This window comes from Remersonia thermophila, chromosome 4 (genome assembly GCF_042764415.1).
Source record: "Remersonia thermophila strain ATCC 22073 chromosome 4, whole genome shotgun sequence".
NCBI classification, from domain to species: Eukaryota; Fungi; Ascomycota; class Sordariomycetes; order Sordariales; family Chaetomiaceae; genus Remersonia; species Remersonia thermophila.
This window is the reverse complement of record NC_092220.1, coordinates 2890009-2909821: the sequence shown is the minus strand read 5'-3', so window position 1 is coordinate 2909821 and position 19813 is coordinate 2890009. Positions and strand designations below refer to the sequence as shown.

Below are 19813 nucleotides of genomic sequence, written 5' to 3'. Positions count from 1 at the left end.
TCTTTCCCTAGAGCTTTTCCTTCCCGCCCTCATTCTCCGCCCATTCATGCCTGAGGGGGGGGGGGGGGGGGCATCCACAATAGTGGAGGCGTTGAGCTGGGCTGGGTTCTCCCAGGTCCCAACCAAGAGGAATGAATCATCCCTTACCGCCACTCCTCCTCCTCCTCCTCCTCCTCCTCCTCTTCCTCCTCTCTGAGGATTGGGACACGGACGCGCCAGCCATGTCAAGGAAATTAGACGCCCTCGAAACGAGCCGCGGGTGGTGGAGATGTGTATACTATAGGTAGTACAGTAGTGATGTCCATCCAGCGTGTGCAAGTATGGGCCATCTCTGTTCAGGTCCTTTCGGTTGTTGAGAGGTCCCCGGGGGGGGGGGGGGGGGGGGGCGAGAGGGCCTAGGTACTACAGTACTACAGTACTACAGTAGCATTTCACAACGTGGCGGGCACGGCAAGTGGAGTTGGGTTCGTGGCATAGGCGAGGGAGAGTGTGACGGCATCGTGTGAACGTCGTCAATGATCATACACACAGAGAGAAAGAGAGAGAGAGAGAGAGCGGAGATGGGGGTCTTGATGCCATCTTCACGCTTCTGACCTTTGGTAATCCAGAAACCCTGGCAGTCGTCGTGCTGAAGGGGAGGGGAGGGAGGGGAGGTGGCTTGCGTCTGATGCACGTCTGGTGGGAGGAGATTCATCTCTTGCGTACACAGTAGGCCCCTATGCAAAGCCGCGTTTGCATGTGACGGTCCCATACAGATAGTTAGTTATCCTGCGTATGGAGTCTATCTTCCCCCCCCCCATGGAAGAGGCCTCATCGCACCATTGCCACAGAACAAGACGGCGGGCACGGAAGCGGAAAGGATCCTTGCCAGGAAGAGAACATAAGGTTTCCACATTGCGCGAATGCGAGATGAGACGTGTGACCCCGGCACGAAGGTGCTGATGGTGGCGGGGATGTGGGCGAGGGAGACAGAGACAGAGTGAGTGTGTGTGTGTGTCCCGTACCCGCACAGGTTACAACAACCAAGGATTGCACGCTAGTGTTAGGGAGAGAGAAGAGGGTGCGTTGCAGCGAGCGTGGGAGAATCCGCCCCGTGGCATGGGGGGTCCGTAGGGGCCCGCGTCCATCGGTGACAGGTTAGTGGAGAGAGGGATCCCCGTCTGCTGATCCGTGCGGTTGACAGCCCTGGACGAAGGAAATCTGCATCAGGATGAAGAAAGCAAGAAAGTTGGGGCCCAGACACAAAGGTAGGTAATCAAAGCCGAAGCTAACGTCCTGGCGAGGCCGAAGCGAAGTGCCCCGTACCGTGGTTCGACCCGGGTTCGGCTGCGGGGCTGGCTGTCCGTCTTGGGAGGAGCGGCGGCGGCGGCGGCGTGCTTGCGTGCGGGTGGGCGGGCACGGCCTGCGATGTCGACGACAGGGTCGGGCTGGTCGGTCATGAGACGCTACCTCGTCCTCCTCGTCTCGTCTCGTCTCGTCTCGTCTCGTCCCTGCGAGCGAGCCCGAGGTATGTCGGCAATCATGGCATCTCCTGCAAGCGCCGCTGCTCATCCGTGCTAATGGCGCCTTGGCGGTCTGTGACAGCCGCTGTCGAATGCTACACCACCCTCCCGCGGCGGCGGCCGCGCGCGCGCGCGCGCACGGGGCGTGAAATGGCGTCGAGACCCAAGATGTGCTGGATCGGGGCCATCGCCGAAGCTTACTTGCTTGTATGTAACTACATGCTATCATGTCCGTGGCGCCGTCCTGATGCTCGGCATGGATAGCACTTGTGCGTACGTAGAATGGACGGTTTTGTCTTTTTCGAAGCCGTAGCGGAGGAAGTGCCGGCCATGGCGCGTGGTGCCCACATGGCCGTCGTCTGCCCCCGGAGATGAATCCAAAGTTCAGCTTGGACGGAGGGTGAGCGGCTAGAACACGTCCATGCCCCTACGCCGAGTCCCACAAGCCGCGGGGCTCGTGCAAAGGCATCGCACGTGCTGCGGCGGTTCGCGGGGGAGGCAAAAACATATTGACGAACGAGTCTCGTGCATGTCCTGTGGAGTTTCATGCAGGAAACGTCTCTGCTCATCTCCAGCTGTGCGCGGCAAAGGCCCGGTCCAGCCGTGAGGCCTATACGCGGCACCTACTGCGTACATGGACCTCGATGAGGGATGGTGGCGTCCATGTGTCGATTGATAACGAACCGCGCTGAGCGTCCACGTCCCATGACCGCCGCGCGCTCGGCTACGATTCGGCTACCCTGGCGTCGACGGGCGGCCGCGGGACGCAAGATGGGATGGGACATGGCCGCAGGTTCCCAAGCGTTCGGGTTGGCCGCGCAAGGCTACGCGCCGCCCAACAGCCCAGTCAGGACGTTGCTGGTCCACCAAAGAGAAGCTGTCACCACGGATGGGGACAGGGCGTCGAGGCTAGGTCCGAGGCGGTAGGTTGGGTAGAAACAAGTAATCTCGTCTCTCGCCGCTCCCGAACCGATCCGGAAAGCGGTGCACCTCGGCTCCGCAGAGTGGCCCTGGCGGCCCTGTTCAATGAAACGGCGATTTGCTGACTGAGGATTTATGTCATTCGCAAGACTTGCTAGCTTAGTTTTCCGGCAACAACACAACACGATCCAACACAACGCGATCAATGAACAGCAGAACGAAGAGAGAAGAAAAAAACCCGTGTGGCGGTTGGATGCTTGTCGACGAAGCTGGAACTGGTATTCGGTCCGAGAATCCTGCGCGAGCGTCCAGTCAGAAGGCTGCTTTGGCAAGCCACCAACGCTCGGCTGCGAGGGGGTCGCACGTGCGCCTTGCCTGGAAGGGCATGGGGTCAGGAGCCAAAACCGTTTGGTCACGTCAAGCCACAACGAACGAGAGCAGACGCCACAACCGCCGGGAGCGTGCCGGCGCCATGGCCTCGATCGGGGAAGGAGAGTCCAGGTGCAGGTGCAGGGGCAGGGGCAGGCGCTGATGGAAACTGGCTCCCGCCGGGGGGGGGGGGGGGGGGGGAAGGGGAGAGAGAGCAAGGGACCCGTCCGCCCGAACCCAAGCTCGACCCCAAAAGTCCCCCGTTTTTGACCGATGGACGAGGCGGGGCGGGAGTCTGTGCCCGTGCCCGCGAGATTGCGGCGTTGAACCTGGTCTGCTGGTCGATGGCGACTCGTTGGGGATGCAGGGCCACCAGCTCTCTAAGGGTTCGCTCGGCCCGGCACACGATCCTACGCTCCATGCCTACGGTCGCGTCTCTGCTTTTGTCTTGACATCTTGAGGAGCACGATATGGGGAGGTACGTAGTGGAGGACACGACGAGCTCCATGGAAGGTTCCGCCGTCTCCCCCCTCCCCCCCCTCCCCCCCCCCCCCATCACGGACGCCTCGTATCATCAGCCCTCCAGCTCTTGGACGCCCGCTCTTTTTTGTTCTGCACGCAATCTCGGCTTTGCCTGAAATAGGGCGCGGCATGGCAGAGAGCCGGCAGCCCGAACGGCTTGCTGGCGACGGTGGCAATGGTCGAATGGATTGCCGACTGCTCACGGGACTTGCCATGCAGCGACGAGAAAGGAAGGAAAAAGAACTCCTTATTTTTTGACAAGGTGAAACTCTGATGGCCTCTGCGACGATGCATGATGTGCCATGTAGTATGTACATACACCACGATGGCTGGGCAGAGGAGGCGGGAACGGCTTTCTTTCACATGACTCCTGATCTGTGGCACCTCGTCCCCGCCGGGTCGCCGGTCCCCGGTCGCGCCGGGGACGCCCATGGTGAGGTGATCTGATGGACGTCCAGGCCAAACAGGGTCTCGTCCGATCACGACAATGACCGGGTAGTGCTCCCTCCCTCTCTGTACGTACTGTACCGAGTGTCCACTTTTTTTCGTTCTCGTGTCTATAGTACTATACACATTAGACTCCATACCTATCCGAGCCAGCAACGCCGATCTATACCAGACGAATGTTAATGGGGGGGGGGGGGGTTGCGAGTCCCCCCCCCCTTCTCACCCCATGCTGGACGTCAAGCGAAGCTGTGAGCAGGGAGACTACCTATGTACGCACTAGCGCCTGGCCAGGGCGTCAGGATTTGAACGCCACCCTCATGCCCAGCCTGTCATGGATGAGAGGCCGTGTCGCATCATCCTCACCGCGAGCAGGGCCCACAGCGGTGTGTGGGGTGGGAGGGCTTCTCGAAGACTTCCCCTTTTTGTTCGACAAATGACGGGCTCCTGTGCTGACACCAGACTGCAGCGGAGGAGCTGACGTGGTTCGACGGCCAAGAAGTTGCGTGGGAGCAACACCGGCCAGGTGCCGGATTTATGCTAAATTGCACGCCGGCGAGGGTTCCCTGGGCCTCGCATGGTGTGGCCCGGATTGGATCATGGAGGGGGAGGAAGTTCTGTGCATCCCATCCCAAACTAGGTTGGAAAGAATGGAATCTGATACGCAGGATGGAAGGCTGGGCTGGGGCGCGCTGTCCGGTGGATCCTGGAGCGAGGAAGATACGTTGAAGATAGCTCTGCTCACCTCACCCTCCTCCGTATCTAGCTCTCTCTCTCTCCCCCCCCCCCTTTCTCTCTCCCTGTGTGTGTGTGTGTGTAGTGTACTATACCTTAGCTAGGTATCTCGACGGGACCCGGTACCCTGCGGAGAACCATGGTCAAGCACGCAAAGGGTTTTTTTTTTTGCTGGGTGGTCAACTACCTACCTACCTATGGTTGACGAGCCGGGCTTGACATTGCATTGCTGTGTCAGCGGGGCCAGTGGGCAAGCTTTGATCGTTTTTAATCGAGTCGCCAAGTCGGTCGGCGGCGGCCTCAACCATGGCCACAAAAGATAACAAGACAGCAAAGACGTGCATGGAACCGTCAACAGACCACGAAGCTGAAGATCTACAGGAGGCCAAGCATCGTATCTGTACGTGCATACACTGTCGCACCCGATCCTTTTTGGGGATCTTCCCGTCGTCCGACAATCGCACATCGCCCTGGAGCCATATGTATGTATGGATGTATGTATGTATGTATGTATGTAGCCACCTTTGTTGGAGCCACCATGACCACCTCATGGCCGATGGGCCCTCCAGCCAGCGAGGTTCCAGGCTAGAGCTGCAACGACCTGTCGGCGGGCATGCGTGCCCCTCCTTTGCCAGCTTCTCCCCTCTTCTCTTCTTTCTCGGTGACCCTCGGGGACAAGCTTCGCCTCGACACAGAAGCTTTGGAAACATAGTGGCCAAAGGTGTCCATGTACATACTTTCCGCCCTCCAAGATCCATTGGTTCTGGGTTCGGTACCTCAACCAAACCCATCATTCCGCACCAGCCATGGGGGATGGGGTCCCGTCAAGGATGCCCGCCTCTCCACGTCCCGCACTGCCCAGCAGGACCAGGGGGGAAACATGGACCTGGCATGCTGGCGACGATGTCAACGACGGGAGCTTCACGGCGTTGCGGTGTGTCGACATGCCCGGGTGTCGGTCAAAGCGCACCCCAGGGCGATGCGAATCATCATGCAAGTCATTGAGCCCTCTCCGGCACCCGCAATCAATCAAGGGAACAGCGAGCACGTCTCTGGCAGGCTACGAGTGTATCAGCGTGTTACAGACGACCTGCTTTGCCTTCCTCTGGAAGACGGAAGGTGCGGAGGCTTTCCACTTCCATCCATTGCTTAGGTTGGTTGACAGGGAAAGGCCCAGCCCGAGATGGAAAGGATGGATGGAAAGAAGACTTCGCGCTGGCCAACGGAAGGGAGAGCTCGGATTCAAGACCCACCCCCGCGTTTTCCAGTTGCATGTCTCCCCCCCTTCATCTCCCATTCCCCTTCTCCGCAACCGACCCACTGCTTGGTCGTCTTTGGCCGTCCACTCCGGTCTCAGCATCGCCGAATCGCATGCCAGAGCGTTGTGCAGCTTGTTGTTCATCAGCTGGGGGGGGGGGGGGGGGACCGCCCGTGACCATCAACATGGCCGAGCATGGTCCACGGATCGAAACATCATGCGGTGGACGCACGCTGCACCCTCCGCCGCCCGTCACAGACCGCTCCGCTCTGGTCCGCCATCGTCCTGCATCAACAGATTGTCAAGCCCCAGCTCAACCAGACTCCAAGGCCCAGGGACCCATCTTGCACACGCTCCAGTCGCAAATCGGACACGGCGAACCCCAAGCAAGATGCAGCAAAGAAAAAAAAAGCGACATTGAAGCTTCTCCACAACGCGCCGTCTTCGAGAGCGTCCATGCAACCTTTGACCAGGGTTCTCGCCCACCCAGCTTCGACGCCTCCTCATCCAGTCGGCACTAGCGCAGGGTACCCCTGCCGTCACCGTCCCGCCCTCCGTTAACGTTCACCCACCTGGCCGACCTTTTGCGCTCCCCCCCCCCCAGAACGGTCGACAGCCAGGAAGATCTGGCGCTCCCCGCAATCCCCAAAGCGCAACGGTTGGAGCGTTGGCGGAAGCAAGGATAGAGGAAAAAACGAACGGGGGAGCCGGCCGCCACACCTGACACGCACCAGCCGGTCCTGGCCCCGTCGTGATTAGCGCAGGACGAAAAGCGACCCCAAGCGGCGCAAGTGGGACGGTTCTGCACACAAGTCGCATCTTTGTTGGAGGACGGAAATACATACGTACCGCTCACGGCGGACGGTGCGCGTTCCATGGCCGTGGACCTAGCACAGCTCCAGCGCTCGCACTGGACGCGCGCGCACGCACACACGCATACACACACACCACACACACCACCGCTGGAACGTCTCCCCACACCCCCTGCTGGTCCCCGTTCTCCACGGGTGGAGTCCCCAGACCTGTCTCGGCACAGGCAGACCCCATGGGTGGAATCAGAGCAAAGGCGGCACATATGAATCCTCCACCTTCCCGTTCCCCAAGACCCCGGAGAAGAAGGCTTTCCACCTCCTCCTTCCACGGCGCCACCGTCGTGACGCACCGACCAACGGACCACCCTCTGATCTCCAAGACTGGTTGGTACACGGTGCCACCCAGCACGCACGTACGAGCAACACCAAAGGCTGCTCGCCGCCCCCGCTCTCTCTTTGCCGGGAACAAAATTCTTCCCGCTGCCGGTCCGGTCCAGCCCTTTGCTTTGGGAGCAGCGACCCCCGAGATAATGCGAGTTCGACCACGAGCGACGAACCCCAGTAGTTTCCGTGTTTCCGGCGTCTAAACCAACACACGCTCCATCGAGCCGCCGTCGATTGCCCTTGCTGATTCATACCCGTCTGTTGAATGGTTGTCGGTTGGGAGGAGATTCGGCAACGGGTCCGTGTCTCGCAAGTTTCGTCGCAGTTGGCGCCGCCCGTCGCGCCGCCCAGCATCAGCACTAGCAGCATGTCCCCATCCTCCACTGGCGAGTCACCACATTCGGCGACCGCCGCCATGACGACCCCGGCCGCCGCCGCCAGCGTGGTGCGGCCGCCGTACCCGCCGCTGCCGAACCGCGACTTCACCGTGGAGATACCCTCTCCCCAGATGCCCCAAGGGCCCAACGGCGCGAACACGCTCAAATCGCCAACCACGCTCAAGACGCCGGTCGCCGCCACGGCCGCCGCCGCCGCGGCGAACAGGACCCCGAGCTTCAGCCGCGAGGGCATCCTCGGCTCGGCCCAAAAGGCCAGGAACCTGTCTCAGACGTCGGACAACAGGCCAGAGGCCATCGCCAACGGAATCCCCAAGTCCGCCCCGTCCGAAGAGTCCATCAACCCCCTGAAGAGGAGAAACACAGACGCCACCGTGGATTATCCTAGGAGACGAGCCACCATCGCTGTATGTGGAGCCTCTCGTCCGGGAACCTCTCTCGGGGAACCGCCGCCGCGAGCTGTTTTTGTTGTGCTGACGTTGTTTGGGTAGTGCGAAGTGTGCCGGTCCAGGAAATCACGATGCGACGGCACTAAGCCCAAGTGCAAGCTCTGCACCGAGCTCGGCGCCGAATGCATCTACCGCGAACCCGGCATCAAGCTGGATGCCGGAGACAAGCTCATCCTGGAGCGCCTCAACCGGATCGAAAACCTGCTCCAAATGACGCTCGTGGGCAACGGCAACGCCCTGAACCTGTCGCACGACTCGCCCAACATGAGCAACGGCACCGCGCTGAGCGGCGAAAACGGCATGATGATGCAAGGGGGCCCCAATAGCAACTTTGTCTCCGTTATACCCAACGGCGGCCTCGGTACGTGGTCGGCAGCCGCCACCAACAACATCTCGACCATGCCCAAGGTGCACACCAATGCCGCGCTCCACCTGCTCCAGTGGCCGCTGATCCGGGACCTGGTGTCTCGGCCCTACGATCCGCAGATCCTCCTGCAGCTCGAGATGGCGCGCGAGCCGCTGCACTCGCTGGCCAAGACGCCCTGCGTCGACCTGTCCAACACGAGCGCTTACATCGACGCCTACTTCGACCGCGTCAACATCTGGTACGCCTGCGTCAACCCTTACACGTGGAAGAGCCACTACAGGATCGCCCTTTCCAACGGCTTCCGCGAAGGACCCGAGAGCTGCATCGTCCTGCTCGTCCTGGCCCTCGGCCAGGCCAGCCTTCGCGGGAGCATATCTCGCATCGTCCCTCACGAGGATCCCCCGGGGCTGCAGTACTTCACCGCCGCCTGGTCCCTGCTCCCCGGCATGATGACGTCCAACAGCGTGCTCGCCGCCCAGTGCCACCTGCTGGCCGCTGCCTACCTCTTCTACCTGGTGCGGCCTCTCGAGGCCTGGAACCTGCTCTGCACCACCAGCACCAAGCTCCAGCTCCTGCTCATGACGCCGAACCGCGTGCCCGCCGACCAGCGCGAGCTCATTGAGCGCATCTATTGGAACTCGCTCCTCTTCGAGAGCGACCTTCTGGCCGAGCTCGACCTGCCCCACTCGGGCGTCGTCGCGTTTGAGGAGAACGTCGGCCTGCCGTGCGGCTTCGAGGGAGACGAGCAGGATGCCGTCGGCCGCGACGAGCTGTGGTACTTTTTGGCCGAGATCGCGTTGCGCCGCCTGCTGAACCGCGTCAGCCAGCTCATCTACTCCAAGGATTCGATGGCCTCGACCACCAGCCTCGAGCCCGTCGTCGCCGAGCTCGACTTCCAGCTGACCCAATGGTACGAGAGCCTCCCCGTGCCGCTGCAGTTCCCCTTCACCCGCACCATGCTTCCGGACCCGGTGCAGACGGTGCTGCGGCTCCGCTTCTTCGCCTGCCGAACCATCATCTACCGCCCTTACATCCTCGCCGTCCTCGACAACGAGCAAGCCATCCTGGATCCGGCGGTTCGCGACGCCTGCACCAAGTGCCTAGAGGCCGCCATCCGGCAGCTGGAGCACATTACCGCACAGTAAGATCTCGCCCTCCCAGCTCTCCCCTCCGTGCTCATTCCCGTTGCCCCGTGCCTGCCTCTCTCTCCGTACACGCAATCTAACCTATTGGCTATAGTCATGCCGGTCATATGCCGTACCTCTGGCAAGGCGCTCTCTCCATTGTGTCTCAAACGCTGCTTGTCATGGGCGCCACCATGTCGCCATCGCTGTCGACGATCCTCTGGAGCCTTGTCGCTCACCGCGAGGCCATCGACCAGATCATCAACGACGTGGTGATGGAGCTCGAGCGCTATGCCGTTCTCTCCCCGAGCCTTAGCCTCGCGTCCGAAATCCTCAAGGAAGCCGAGGTCCGGCGGCGGACCTTCCTCAGCGGCTGATGTCGTCGAGTCGCGAGCACATGCACCTCTCACGAACACGCACAACGCCCCCCCTCACCCCCTCGCTCTCGTCACACGCTACTACGTACACGCATCCGACTCTGTGGCGAACCGATGCATGAAACCATGATCTCCCTACGACATCGCCGGCCTTGCCTCGAACTCACATCGCGCTTCCGGTCTTTTGGGAAAGACGACGATTTGCTGCATTCCGATGCCGACGTCAAGATGGCTCACCATTCGCCTATGGCGAGTTGCATGGAGCCGATGCATATCCGGCACGGACTCGTGCCCTTCCCGCCAGACACGCATGCAGGCACGAGGTATTTTCTTATCAACGAATTCCCAACCTACTGCTACTCCGCGGCGATGCCAAGACCTCGGCGGCTCCGGCGCGACACCCGACGCTCTCGGAAATGTGCAACGGCGTTCAAGACGGCGTTCACAACTCTGGCCATGGTTTTGAAACAATCTTGTCATGCCCCCAGACGTTCGAACCATTCAGGAACAAGGCGATCCGAGTCGCTCGATCTGCACCGGGAAGCTGACCGGCCGAGAACCGCTTATGTTTGGCCGGGTCCTGCACGACCGTTGCGCCACTTTCTTTGGGTTGGGCACGCACATTGTCATGCCAGAGGGCTGGATTTTTGCGTTGCGGACGGTCGCCCCGGAAGGGGGGGGGGGGGGGGGGGCAAAGGAGGGGAGCGCTGCATGTCTGGTCTGGGGTTACACAGAGGACGTCCATCCCCAGGGCGAGTCAGAATCGACCCTTCTTGTCGGGGAGGCTGCGCATGCGATGCTGGCTGCGCGATGTCGGGCCGATTCGCCGACCCTTCACCCTCTCTGCATTCCCCCGATCCCCGCATTCTCTTCGTCATGCGTCTCCGACCCGGGGTTGACGGAAATCACCCGGTCGGAATCGCATTCCTCTTGTTACGATTATTCTTTTCTTCTTCTTCATCTTCTTCTGAGACATTTTTATTCAGCCTTTTTCGGCTGCCTTTTTTTTTTTTCTTTTGTGTCATTGATCGAGCCGGTTGGATATTTGGGGCGAGGGAACGGAGGGAGCGAGGGGCTTAAAACTGGCGGGCAAATTTGCAACTCACCACCACCACACCACCGTTTGGCGTCGGGACAAATACCTGGTTTTTGTTTTGGGAGGGAGGGATTCTTAGCCCATTTCTTGTCTCACCTTTTTGGGTGTCGTGGATTTGGTTTATGTGGCATGTCTGATTTGGTGGATATATCCCCGGGAGTGTAACATGGCATACCCAACCCTCTGCCTATGTGCTTAGTGTATAACGATGTTAGGATTGTTTTGGAGACGCTGAAAGACACAGACACAGACCGACGCGCTGAGGATGCCACTTGTGGATGTGCGCAATCATGGTTCAGGCTTGCTCTCCCTTCCGTTATCTAACTGACGAACGTCAGGTGCTGGCCAGCTATCCCGTCCGCCCCGAAACAGTTCCGTTTGTTTCAATGTCACCTCGGCGATGCGCTGCGACCAAGAACCCAGTCTTGGTCCTGGCGTTAGTCTCATATTTTTTTTGCCTTGCTTACATGATCTAGCAGCCACAGTACCACCTACCTAACTGGCCAACTTTGGGAACCTAAACTAGGTTGGAACGGCCAGTGTATCATTGTGTTGATTGCTCCCCCTCACCCAGAGTCTTGGTCTCAGCAGGACCGGACCCAGACTTGATTAATTAACCAGGTACCTCCCCTCCATGCCCACAGGATCTGGACCCCGTGTGGCGGAGATGGGAGGGACGCGGGTCAAGTTTGGATGCTCTGCAGACCAGGGGAGAAGAGAAGAAATCATGGGAGCCGTAGATTGGCCCTGGTTATTTTTATCAGCCCGCGCTGCTCGCTCGCCGAATGGGCTTGCCCGGATTGGGATGTCTCGCTGTGGCCTGTTTTGCCCTGGGCTTCCCAGAAAGGGATTGAGGGACCGGCTCTTTTGGGGGGAGGGGAGGGGGCGCGGGGCCGGACGGGAGGGGACTGACACAAAAAATGCTCGGCCAGCCATGGGAGGTTGCTTGAAAACGTTCCTAGGCTACACAATATGCTTGTACGTACATAGAATGGGACATGCATGGATGTTGAGGCTGGGATTCTTGACTGGCGGTTTCTGGTGGTGGTGTTGCTGCATGGGACGAACTCACCAGCGTCCTCGTCGAGCGTTTTTCTTGGCACCATCACCAAAACTTCATCCTCCTCTCCAACGTTGTCGTCTTTCCCCTGCACCAGGAAGCAGAAGAGATAAAGGCTTTTGCCGTGAAACCCTCTTCTTTTTTTTCCCTGTGTCTATTGACCTCGTTTCTGTCGTGGATATCGTAATACATAACTACCTGCTCGCAACGCAGGGGTGTGGACGTAATCGGATCGCGGATTACCCGGCGACGTCGCGGTGGGCAAGCCGTCGTTCCCCCCCTCCCCCCTCCCCCCCGGACTGGAAATCAGGGGGATTGAGACGACCTAGCTGGGCTTGGAAAGACCTCAGGCTGTTGTTGGTTTTGTTGTGTCCAACGACACACGTACTCTACCTAGATGGGATGCGGGACGGGGAAACCAGCAGGTCCCATCGTGCGGCTTGCTGCTCACTTAGCAAGGCGTCGGGTGCTTGGAGTGCGGGATCGGAGCCATCTCAGAGAGGATTCCTTTTCGTTTGCTGTGCCCTCTGATGCTGTGCTGTCCGAAACACGAGAGGCGAAAAAAGAAAAAAAGGGAGGGAAACAGGATCCGTGGCAGCCGGGACCCGCGTCGGCCACCACGCGCAATGCTTCACACATGTCCGGTCCGCCGATGACACGGCCAGACGTGCTACGCGATGCGCCAGCCGGCTTCACGGGGGCGAGCGAGAGGCCACGCAGACGGTCTGCCAGGCGCATCGCGGGCAGCTCACCGTGTCTGGTGTCGCCGGAGCCGTCGGGCGACGATCTGGGCGAGGGAAGGGGACGCCGGGACGGGGCCTCTGACGGATCGGACCGGGCCGGCCGTGTCTACGTGGGTAGGTACCCCGGGCCCGAGGAGCATGAGTGCGGACCGCCTGGGTGCGGTCCGGACACCAAGACGCGGCGCAGCCGGACCGCAACGCCCGGCAGGGGCGGCCGGGCCTTTGGTCTGCAAGGCCCGGAGAGACTTGGGGTTCGGGTTGCACGGCATCGCGGAGGGGCCGCCCGAGTCCTCGGGAGCGGCCTCTGCTTGCCTTGGCGCCGGGAGGCCGGCAGATCGAGAGAGCCAAAGGTTCCAGGCCCGGGCCTGACCGGCGCGAGAGATGGCTTTGGCGTGGCATGGGCGAAACGCAATGGAGAATGGGGGTACCTACTAGCAAGGTAGTTCTGGCCATGGAAGAATCCAACGAGGCGGTTTTGCTGGCGAAGAGCATCCTCCCATGGCCTCGCTTGTTTTTCCTCCGCGGAAGCAAGCGGTATTCTGCGCGCATAAGGCGCGGACGGCTCTTGGGGGAGCGAGCTTCTGGAGAAGCGGGGCCAGATCGCCGTGGGTTCCGTTGCGGGGAAGGAGGATCAGGATCAGGTCCACGCACCTATCCAAGCCCCGCGGGCGGAGGTGGGGCGGGGGAGCTCATAGGCAGGACATCCCCGGGCTTGAGGAATGTCCGGCGGCGTTTCCTGGGGCATCAATTCTTCAACACCACGATTCCCACACAAGGTCCAAGGAGGTGTCCACCGAACCCGTCCCGTAGGTCCTGACGCTGCCTAGCTACCCACTCCGCCCATCACGGTATTCGTACGTAGTTGGATATGTTGTGGGGCTTTTTGTGTGTGTGTGTCGAAACGGTTTCGGTAGGCAGAGTTGAATCTCTTTTTGCATTTTGCGTCCGTGAGCGCATGCAGCGCCAGGGGCTCGGTTCGTGGGCATAGGAGTCAGCGGGGTCGACTGCTGGGTGGCGGAGCATCACGTGATTCGTCACAGCGAAGCGCCCCGCCATCCCGCTTTCCGAGCCTCTGCAGGTCGCGCGATTGGATGACGCGTGGTCTCTGATGAATCACGGATGAATCACGGGAGAGGGTTGATGGTGTGCAAATCTGCAACCCCCGAGGCCGGTGTCTCAAGGTCCAGCCCCCCTCTGCCTCTCCCTCTCCCTCTCCCTCTCCCTCTCCCTCTCCCTCTCCCCTCTCCGGGTTTCTGCTTCAGGGAGGGAGCGGGAGCAATTGCTGGGTCGATTTGAGGGCCGAGCACCTCGATAGGTGGCGAGGCATTGGTTCCCCCACACCTCGGTGATCCCTTTGCGGAATTGGCCACAGACAGACAGACAATGACCTACCTTGGCTTACAGGCAACGGGGGCCCGATAGGTGGCTAGAGGTAGCGAAAGGCTAACTAAGGTATTACCTAGCCTAGCCCGCAGGTAGTGTCAGGTAACGCTAGCCTCCCCGTCCTGAGGCTAGGGCAGCCACCACCCACCACCCACCACCCACCTCCTACCACCTCACCACCTCACCCACCCGGAAGGGAGCGCCCCTAAGCCAGCCACCAAGGCAGGAATGAGACACACGCTCGAGGTTGTCCTTGGAAGGAGCTCACTGGGGTAAAGACTGGAAAGAAAGGTGGAGGGCAGCACCTGCAGCTGCTCCAGAGCTCCAGCAGCCTAGACCAACCAACCCGGAGCGAGCATCGTGCGCCTACCCTCCATTCCAGGTTGCTTTAATCAAGCCTTCCCATTCCTGGGCTTCCCATCTTCATCTCCATCTCATCTTATCTCATCTCTTTCATCCTGCCGCCTTCTTGTTCACTCCACTTCCTCTTCCTCTTCCACTTCCACTTTTGCTCCCCGCTTCCTCGTCCCTCTCCGCCCCCTCCCCGCCCACCCCTCATCCAAACTCCCGGCGCACCGTCCTCCTCATCCTCTGAGCACCTTATCATCATTCGGCCGGCCCTGTCCGATAGCATTACCCCATCCCGTGTCTCTTCCATCGCGACGCTGCCCAACGCAACGGGCATTTTCTGACCTCACAACAAGCCCACGGCCAGATTTGACCCGACGGCCGACCAGGTCCAAACCCGGGAGGGGGGTCGGACTGCCTGCTTTTCGACAGGGCAGCTCTTCTTCTTTGGTGTGTCGGCTGTGCTGGCAATGCACGCGAAGCCTCGGCGAGCCCAATCGCAGCCGGGTCCCCTCTAGACCCGCCCTTGCCGGGCCAACCACGCTCAACCAGCTGTCCGACCGCTTGACCATCTCGCCATTGCCCCATCGCTTCTTTGACGCCCAGCAAGGCCTTGCTGCCACCCTCTCCCCGCCCCTGCTGCAGCGTCGGAGCCGACCCGGGAAAAGCAAAGCAACAACAAAGACGAAGAAGAGACAGACAGAGAGAGAGAGAGGAGTGTGTGTGTGTGTGTGCGCGCGTGTGTTTGTGTCAAAGGAGCAGAGCAATACCCCCCCCCCCCCCCCTCTCCCAGCCCTGCCAGCTAGCTGCACTCGGGACGAATGGCAGACCTCGACCAGCTCCGGCAGAGGCAGAAGAAGCGGGAGAAGCATGAGGAAGAGCAGGGCGGGACCAGCACGTCTCCTCACCCCAAGAAAAACGCACACACCGGCCGGCCGAAACAGCCGCACGCCTCAGATGATTGGCCGCGGACCAGCGAGCTGCGCTCCCGCACCACGCCCCGTTCCCGGCGTCCTGCGGATATAGACATGGACATTGTCGAGTCATCGACGGAGCCGCCCCTGTCCGACGACGACCCAGACGACGACGACACCGGTGACGCCCGCCCCGTGCCCAGGAGGAAGACCTCCCACAAGGAACGTCGCCGACGACTCCGCCCCCGTCCCGCAAGCTCAGACGCCGGCGACTCATCCTCCGCCTCAGATAGCACCTCCCAGGCCAAGACCCCGCTCCGCTCCAGGCGTCACCGCTCGAGCAAGACCATGCGGGTGCCCAACGCCTCGGTGCCCGTGGTCGACACGGCCTCGGTCCATCGCCGCCCCACCCTCGTCCTCGACCGCGACGACGACGACGACGACGTCTCGGACGATCGTGCCGCCACCACCCGTACCGGTCGCTCTCGCTCTCGCTCCCGCGCTCCCTCGCGCGCCCCCTCGCGCGCCCCGTCCCGTGCCCCGTCCCGCGCCCCTTCTCGCGCCCCCTCTCGCGCCCCCTCCCGTCCCTACAGCCGCCAGACCATCGCCCGTCGCGAGCCCAGCCTCCCGCGCTCCGTTCACCGCTACCGCTCCACCCCCGAGTCTCGCCGCTCCCCGAGAACCTCGGTCTCCGACTCGGACGACGACGCAGACAACACCGACGTCACCTCCGACGACGATCTGGGACTCCGCGGCAAGCTGCCGCTTCCTCCAGACCCCCCCGCCCCGGCCGTCCCGCAGGTCCACAGCTCTCTCCAGGAACGTCTGAACCGCCGTCCCGAGATGGTGTACGAAGAAACCGAGGCCGATGCCACGTCGAGGTACGCCCCGTCGGTGGCCACAAGGCATCGTCGCTCGCGCTCGCTCTCCCGTCCGCCGTCGAGCCGGCAGGATCAGTACCGCCGGCCCAGGGATATCACCCTGTCGGACCCTCCGAGCCTGGACGAGACTCGCCGCTCCCGCTCGAGATCCAAGAGGTAAGCCGGCCGACCCGATCCCCATGGCGCCGCGAGTTTTGTGGCCTTTCGGAATGCTAAGCAAGCGCCTTGTCGCCGGGTCCACGCGTGCAGCGCCATGCCGTCGAGGAGAAATTACGAATCCGACGTCTACGCCTCGTCGCGGCCCGCCTCCTCCTTCCAGAGGCATCATGCCGCCTCATCCTACAGCCTCGATTCCTCGGCGAAGCGCTCGGCCTACTTTGCCGCCGATTTCCCGCCGGCCCGCTCAGCCCACCCGGAGAAGCCGGCCGAACGGTCAGTAGTATTGCTTGCCAGACTCCGGCATCCCCCAGCCCGCCATCGGGAAAGCCTTGTTGCCTTAGGTCTGACCCTCCCTCTGCAGTACCACCGTGTGCGTGCTTTGCAGGAACCCCAACACCCCCGTGAGCCGGACGGCGAAGCTCAAGTGCTGCCACCGCATGTGCCACGGCTGTCTGCGCAAGGTCTTCAAGCAGTCCCTCGCCGATTCCCAGCACATGCCGCCGCGGTGCTGCGACGACGCCATCGCTCCCGAGCACGTCGAGGCCCTGTTCGACTCGGGATTCAAGCGAGAGTGGCAGCAGAGGTACCGCGAGCATGCGAGCCGCGGCCGCCCCATCCAATGCCCTGCGCGGCGCTGCGGCCAATGGATGCGGCCCAACGACGTGCGCATCGAAGGCAGCCGCTGGCAGGCCCGTTGCTCCCACTGCAACACCAAGATCTGCGGCGCTTGCGGCGGCCGTTGGCACCCTCTGGCCGAGTGTCCGGTCGACGACGGCACCGAAACCCAGTCGTTCGCCGAGCGCGCCGCCGCTGCCCGGGATGCCTGGCAGCGCTGCCGACGCTGCAGGGCTACCGTCGAGAAACGGGATGGCCGTAACCACATGCTCTGGTCAGGCTCTCCCCCCCCCTTGTGCTCGGCCGCCGCCGGCCACGACGTGGTCCCTGCGTTACTGACCGGATGGTCTTGCAGTCGCTGCGGCGCCGAGTGGTGCTTGGCCTGCGGGGCCAAGTGGAAGACGTGCGACTGTCCCTCGACCCGAGCGGACGCCTTCGACGCCCCCGACCTGAGCATGCGCCAAGCGAATCCTTTCGCGTCGCGGGCCCCCTCTCCCCGCGGCTATCGTTCCGACTTTGCCGCCCCTCCCGCTGCAGCGGTAGCCGCGGTGGCGGCCGCCCCCGGGCACGCTCGCGTTTCGAGCTACGACGAAGATGCCCTCGCCCGCCGCCTGCACGAGCATCGGGAAGACCCCCTTGCCCGGAGGATGCACTCGTTCGACGCCGTTCCCCCCCACAGCAGCGCCGTGGATTTCGACCGGAGGCGTGACGATTACGGTTTTGACGATCCGCGAGACGCCCGAGGTCACCGCCGCCGTATCGAGGCGCGCCGCTATAGCGGCGGCTCCTACGACGACGACTACCACCGCCGCGCCGCCACCGTCGTGGCGCCGTCGCCGCCCCATCCGCCCGTCCCTTCGGCCCCTCCGCCGCCTCGCTCGGCGTTCGAGCCCCCGTCGCGTACGCCAGGATTTGATCGCTCCGTATCCGCCCTGGATTACGCGTCGCTCATGCGCAGCCGCCGCGACAACCGCTACCCTTCGCCCGACCGCATCGACGAGTACGCCGGGGCAGACAACTACACGCTCGAAAGGCGCCGCCACCGTTCTCCCGACCCCTGGGAGGCCTTCTCGCAAGACCGCACCCCTCGGGGTCGCGACAGGCGCCACACGTTCCCGTCCGAGCCGCGGCCCGTGTCCCCGGATACCTGGCAGCTGCCCACGCGATATCCATCCCCCGAGAGGCCTCCGCCAGCTCCCGAGGAGAGGCACCGTGCCCCATCGCCCGAGAGACGCCGGGCGAGCTCTCTTGAGCGACGCCTTGCCGGCCGCTTTTCCAAAGACACGGCACGCCCGATCCCGACCGCGCCGGGCACCCCGCGGGCGCCCTCGGCCCCGCAGGGGCTGTGGGGCCGCTCACGCCGACGCGGGTGCCGCCCCCTCCACGCCCCGCCACGCACGTCGGGATCCCTATGCACATGCCTGCCGTGCCGCCCGCGGTCCCGGTCCCGGGCGCTTCCCAGCCGTTGGCTGCACTCCGCAGGCACCACACGATGGAAGAGGACCGCTACGCTCCGCCCACCATGCCGCCGCCTACCGAGTGGTTCGGCCCGCCGCTTCCTCACGGTCATCCGCACAACCACCCTCACGCGCATCCGCCGCCGCCGGGTATGCCGATGGGCCCCATGGGCCCCCTGGGACCCATGGGCATGCCGCCCATGGGACCTATGGGGATGATGCATCACCCCCCCGTCCCCGCTCCGCCGCCGCCGCCGCCGCCAGGCTTGCACGACATGATGCCTGACATGGGCTTGGGCATGAACATGGGCATGGGCGGCGGCGTTGGCAACCCCAACGGCCTCAACGATCCCACCAACGCCGCGGCCGCTGCTGCCGCCGGCTCCCCGCGCGCACCGCACGTCAAGAGACGACCGCCGCGCGAGGCGACGCGCGAGCATAGCAAGGTTGAACCTCCAAGGTCGTCTGTGCTCGCCGGTCTGGGAGGCATGGGCCGAGGGATGCATCGCGTGTCGGAGTGGGTACACTATGTCGAGCCAGTGCCGCCGGAGTAGGGCCTCCTTTTCTTTCCCCTCTCTCATGTCCCCCTTGAATCATCACCCACGCCCGGCTCTTATTTGCGTTGGTCGTGGTTGGCCTTGGGCGTCAGGGTTGTCTTTTCTCTGCTTTATTGTTTGTTTGAGTGCCCGTTGGCTGTTTGCCTTTATGGATTCTTGTTTTGGAATTTCTCCCCTCCTACCGTTGGCAGGTCGATCCGCTTGGACAAATCTCACTTGGGTTTCATTTTCTCTGTTCTCCCAGGTCGGTCAAGCAAAGCAAGCTATGCATATCAAGTCGTGTCCATTTGTGCCATCATGGTATTCCCGGGTTTGTTGGAAACGAGGAAGAGGAGCGCTTTGGGCGAGGTTCTCCATGGTAGTCATGTCTGAGATCGCCAAGTTCGTACACTATATGGCACGAAGGGAAGGCCAAGGAGGTCTCTTGGGATTTTGGTTACATGCCAATTTGGAATGGGAGGGAGGCGGGGGTCGGGGTTTGAAGGATATGGGAACAGCCGAGCAGGATAGGACAGGATGGGGGCCGGAAAGGTGCGCGAGGTGGGATGGATTGGGATGAAGTGACGAGTGATGACCGATGATGATGATACTTAACGACGATGAACATGATGAGTTGGTTCTGTTGATGATGGTGAGGATGAGGAAAAGAAATAGCGAGGATGAGGTGATGAAGCGAAAATGGCAGCGTGAGAGAATAAGAAAGCAAGAGTGAGAGCGAGCTGATGACTGAGTGCGAGGCGTGATGGATTGATGGATTGGTGATGCGTTGGGATGGCGGATGGAATGGGCTGCGAGGATGGCAAAGAACGATTTCTTCCCTCTTTTCCCTCATTGCATCTCTGCCCCTCTTTGCCTGTCTTTTTTCTTTCCACTTTTCCCAGTTCTCGCTCACCCGTCTTGCTCGTTTTCACAATGTACACGCCCCTTTCCTTTGATGGACT

General features: G+C 61.8%; 2 protein-coding genes across 2 annotated transcripts; both read left to right on the top strand.

The window, feature by feature from the left end:
* Positions 1-7212: 7212 nt before the first annotated feature.
* VTJ83DRAFT_4965 (uncharacterized protein) lies at positions 7213-9659 on the top strand (the record flags this gene model as incomplete). The annotated part of the gene is made up of 3 exons (XM_071011512.1): positions 7213-7749; positions 7834-9299; positions 9398-9659. The coding sequence occupies 3 exons, from the start codon at positions 7213-7215 to the stop codon at positions 9657-9659; spliced, it is 2265 nt and encodes a 754-aa protein (XP_070866415.1).
* Positions 9660-15110: 5451 nt separating this feature from the next.
* VTJ83DRAFT_4964 (uncharacterized protein) lies at positions 15111-18869 on the top strand (the record flags this gene model as incomplete). The annotated part of the gene is made up of 5 exons (XM_071011511.1): positions 15111-16240; positions 16334-16516; positions 16605-17132; positions 17214-17993; positions 18140-18869. The coding sequence occupies 5 exons, from the start codon at positions 15111-15113 to the stop codon at positions 18867-18869; spliced, it is 3351 nt and encodes a 1116-aa protein (XP_070866414.1).
* Between the last annotated feature and the right edge of the window lie 944 nt (positions 18870-19813).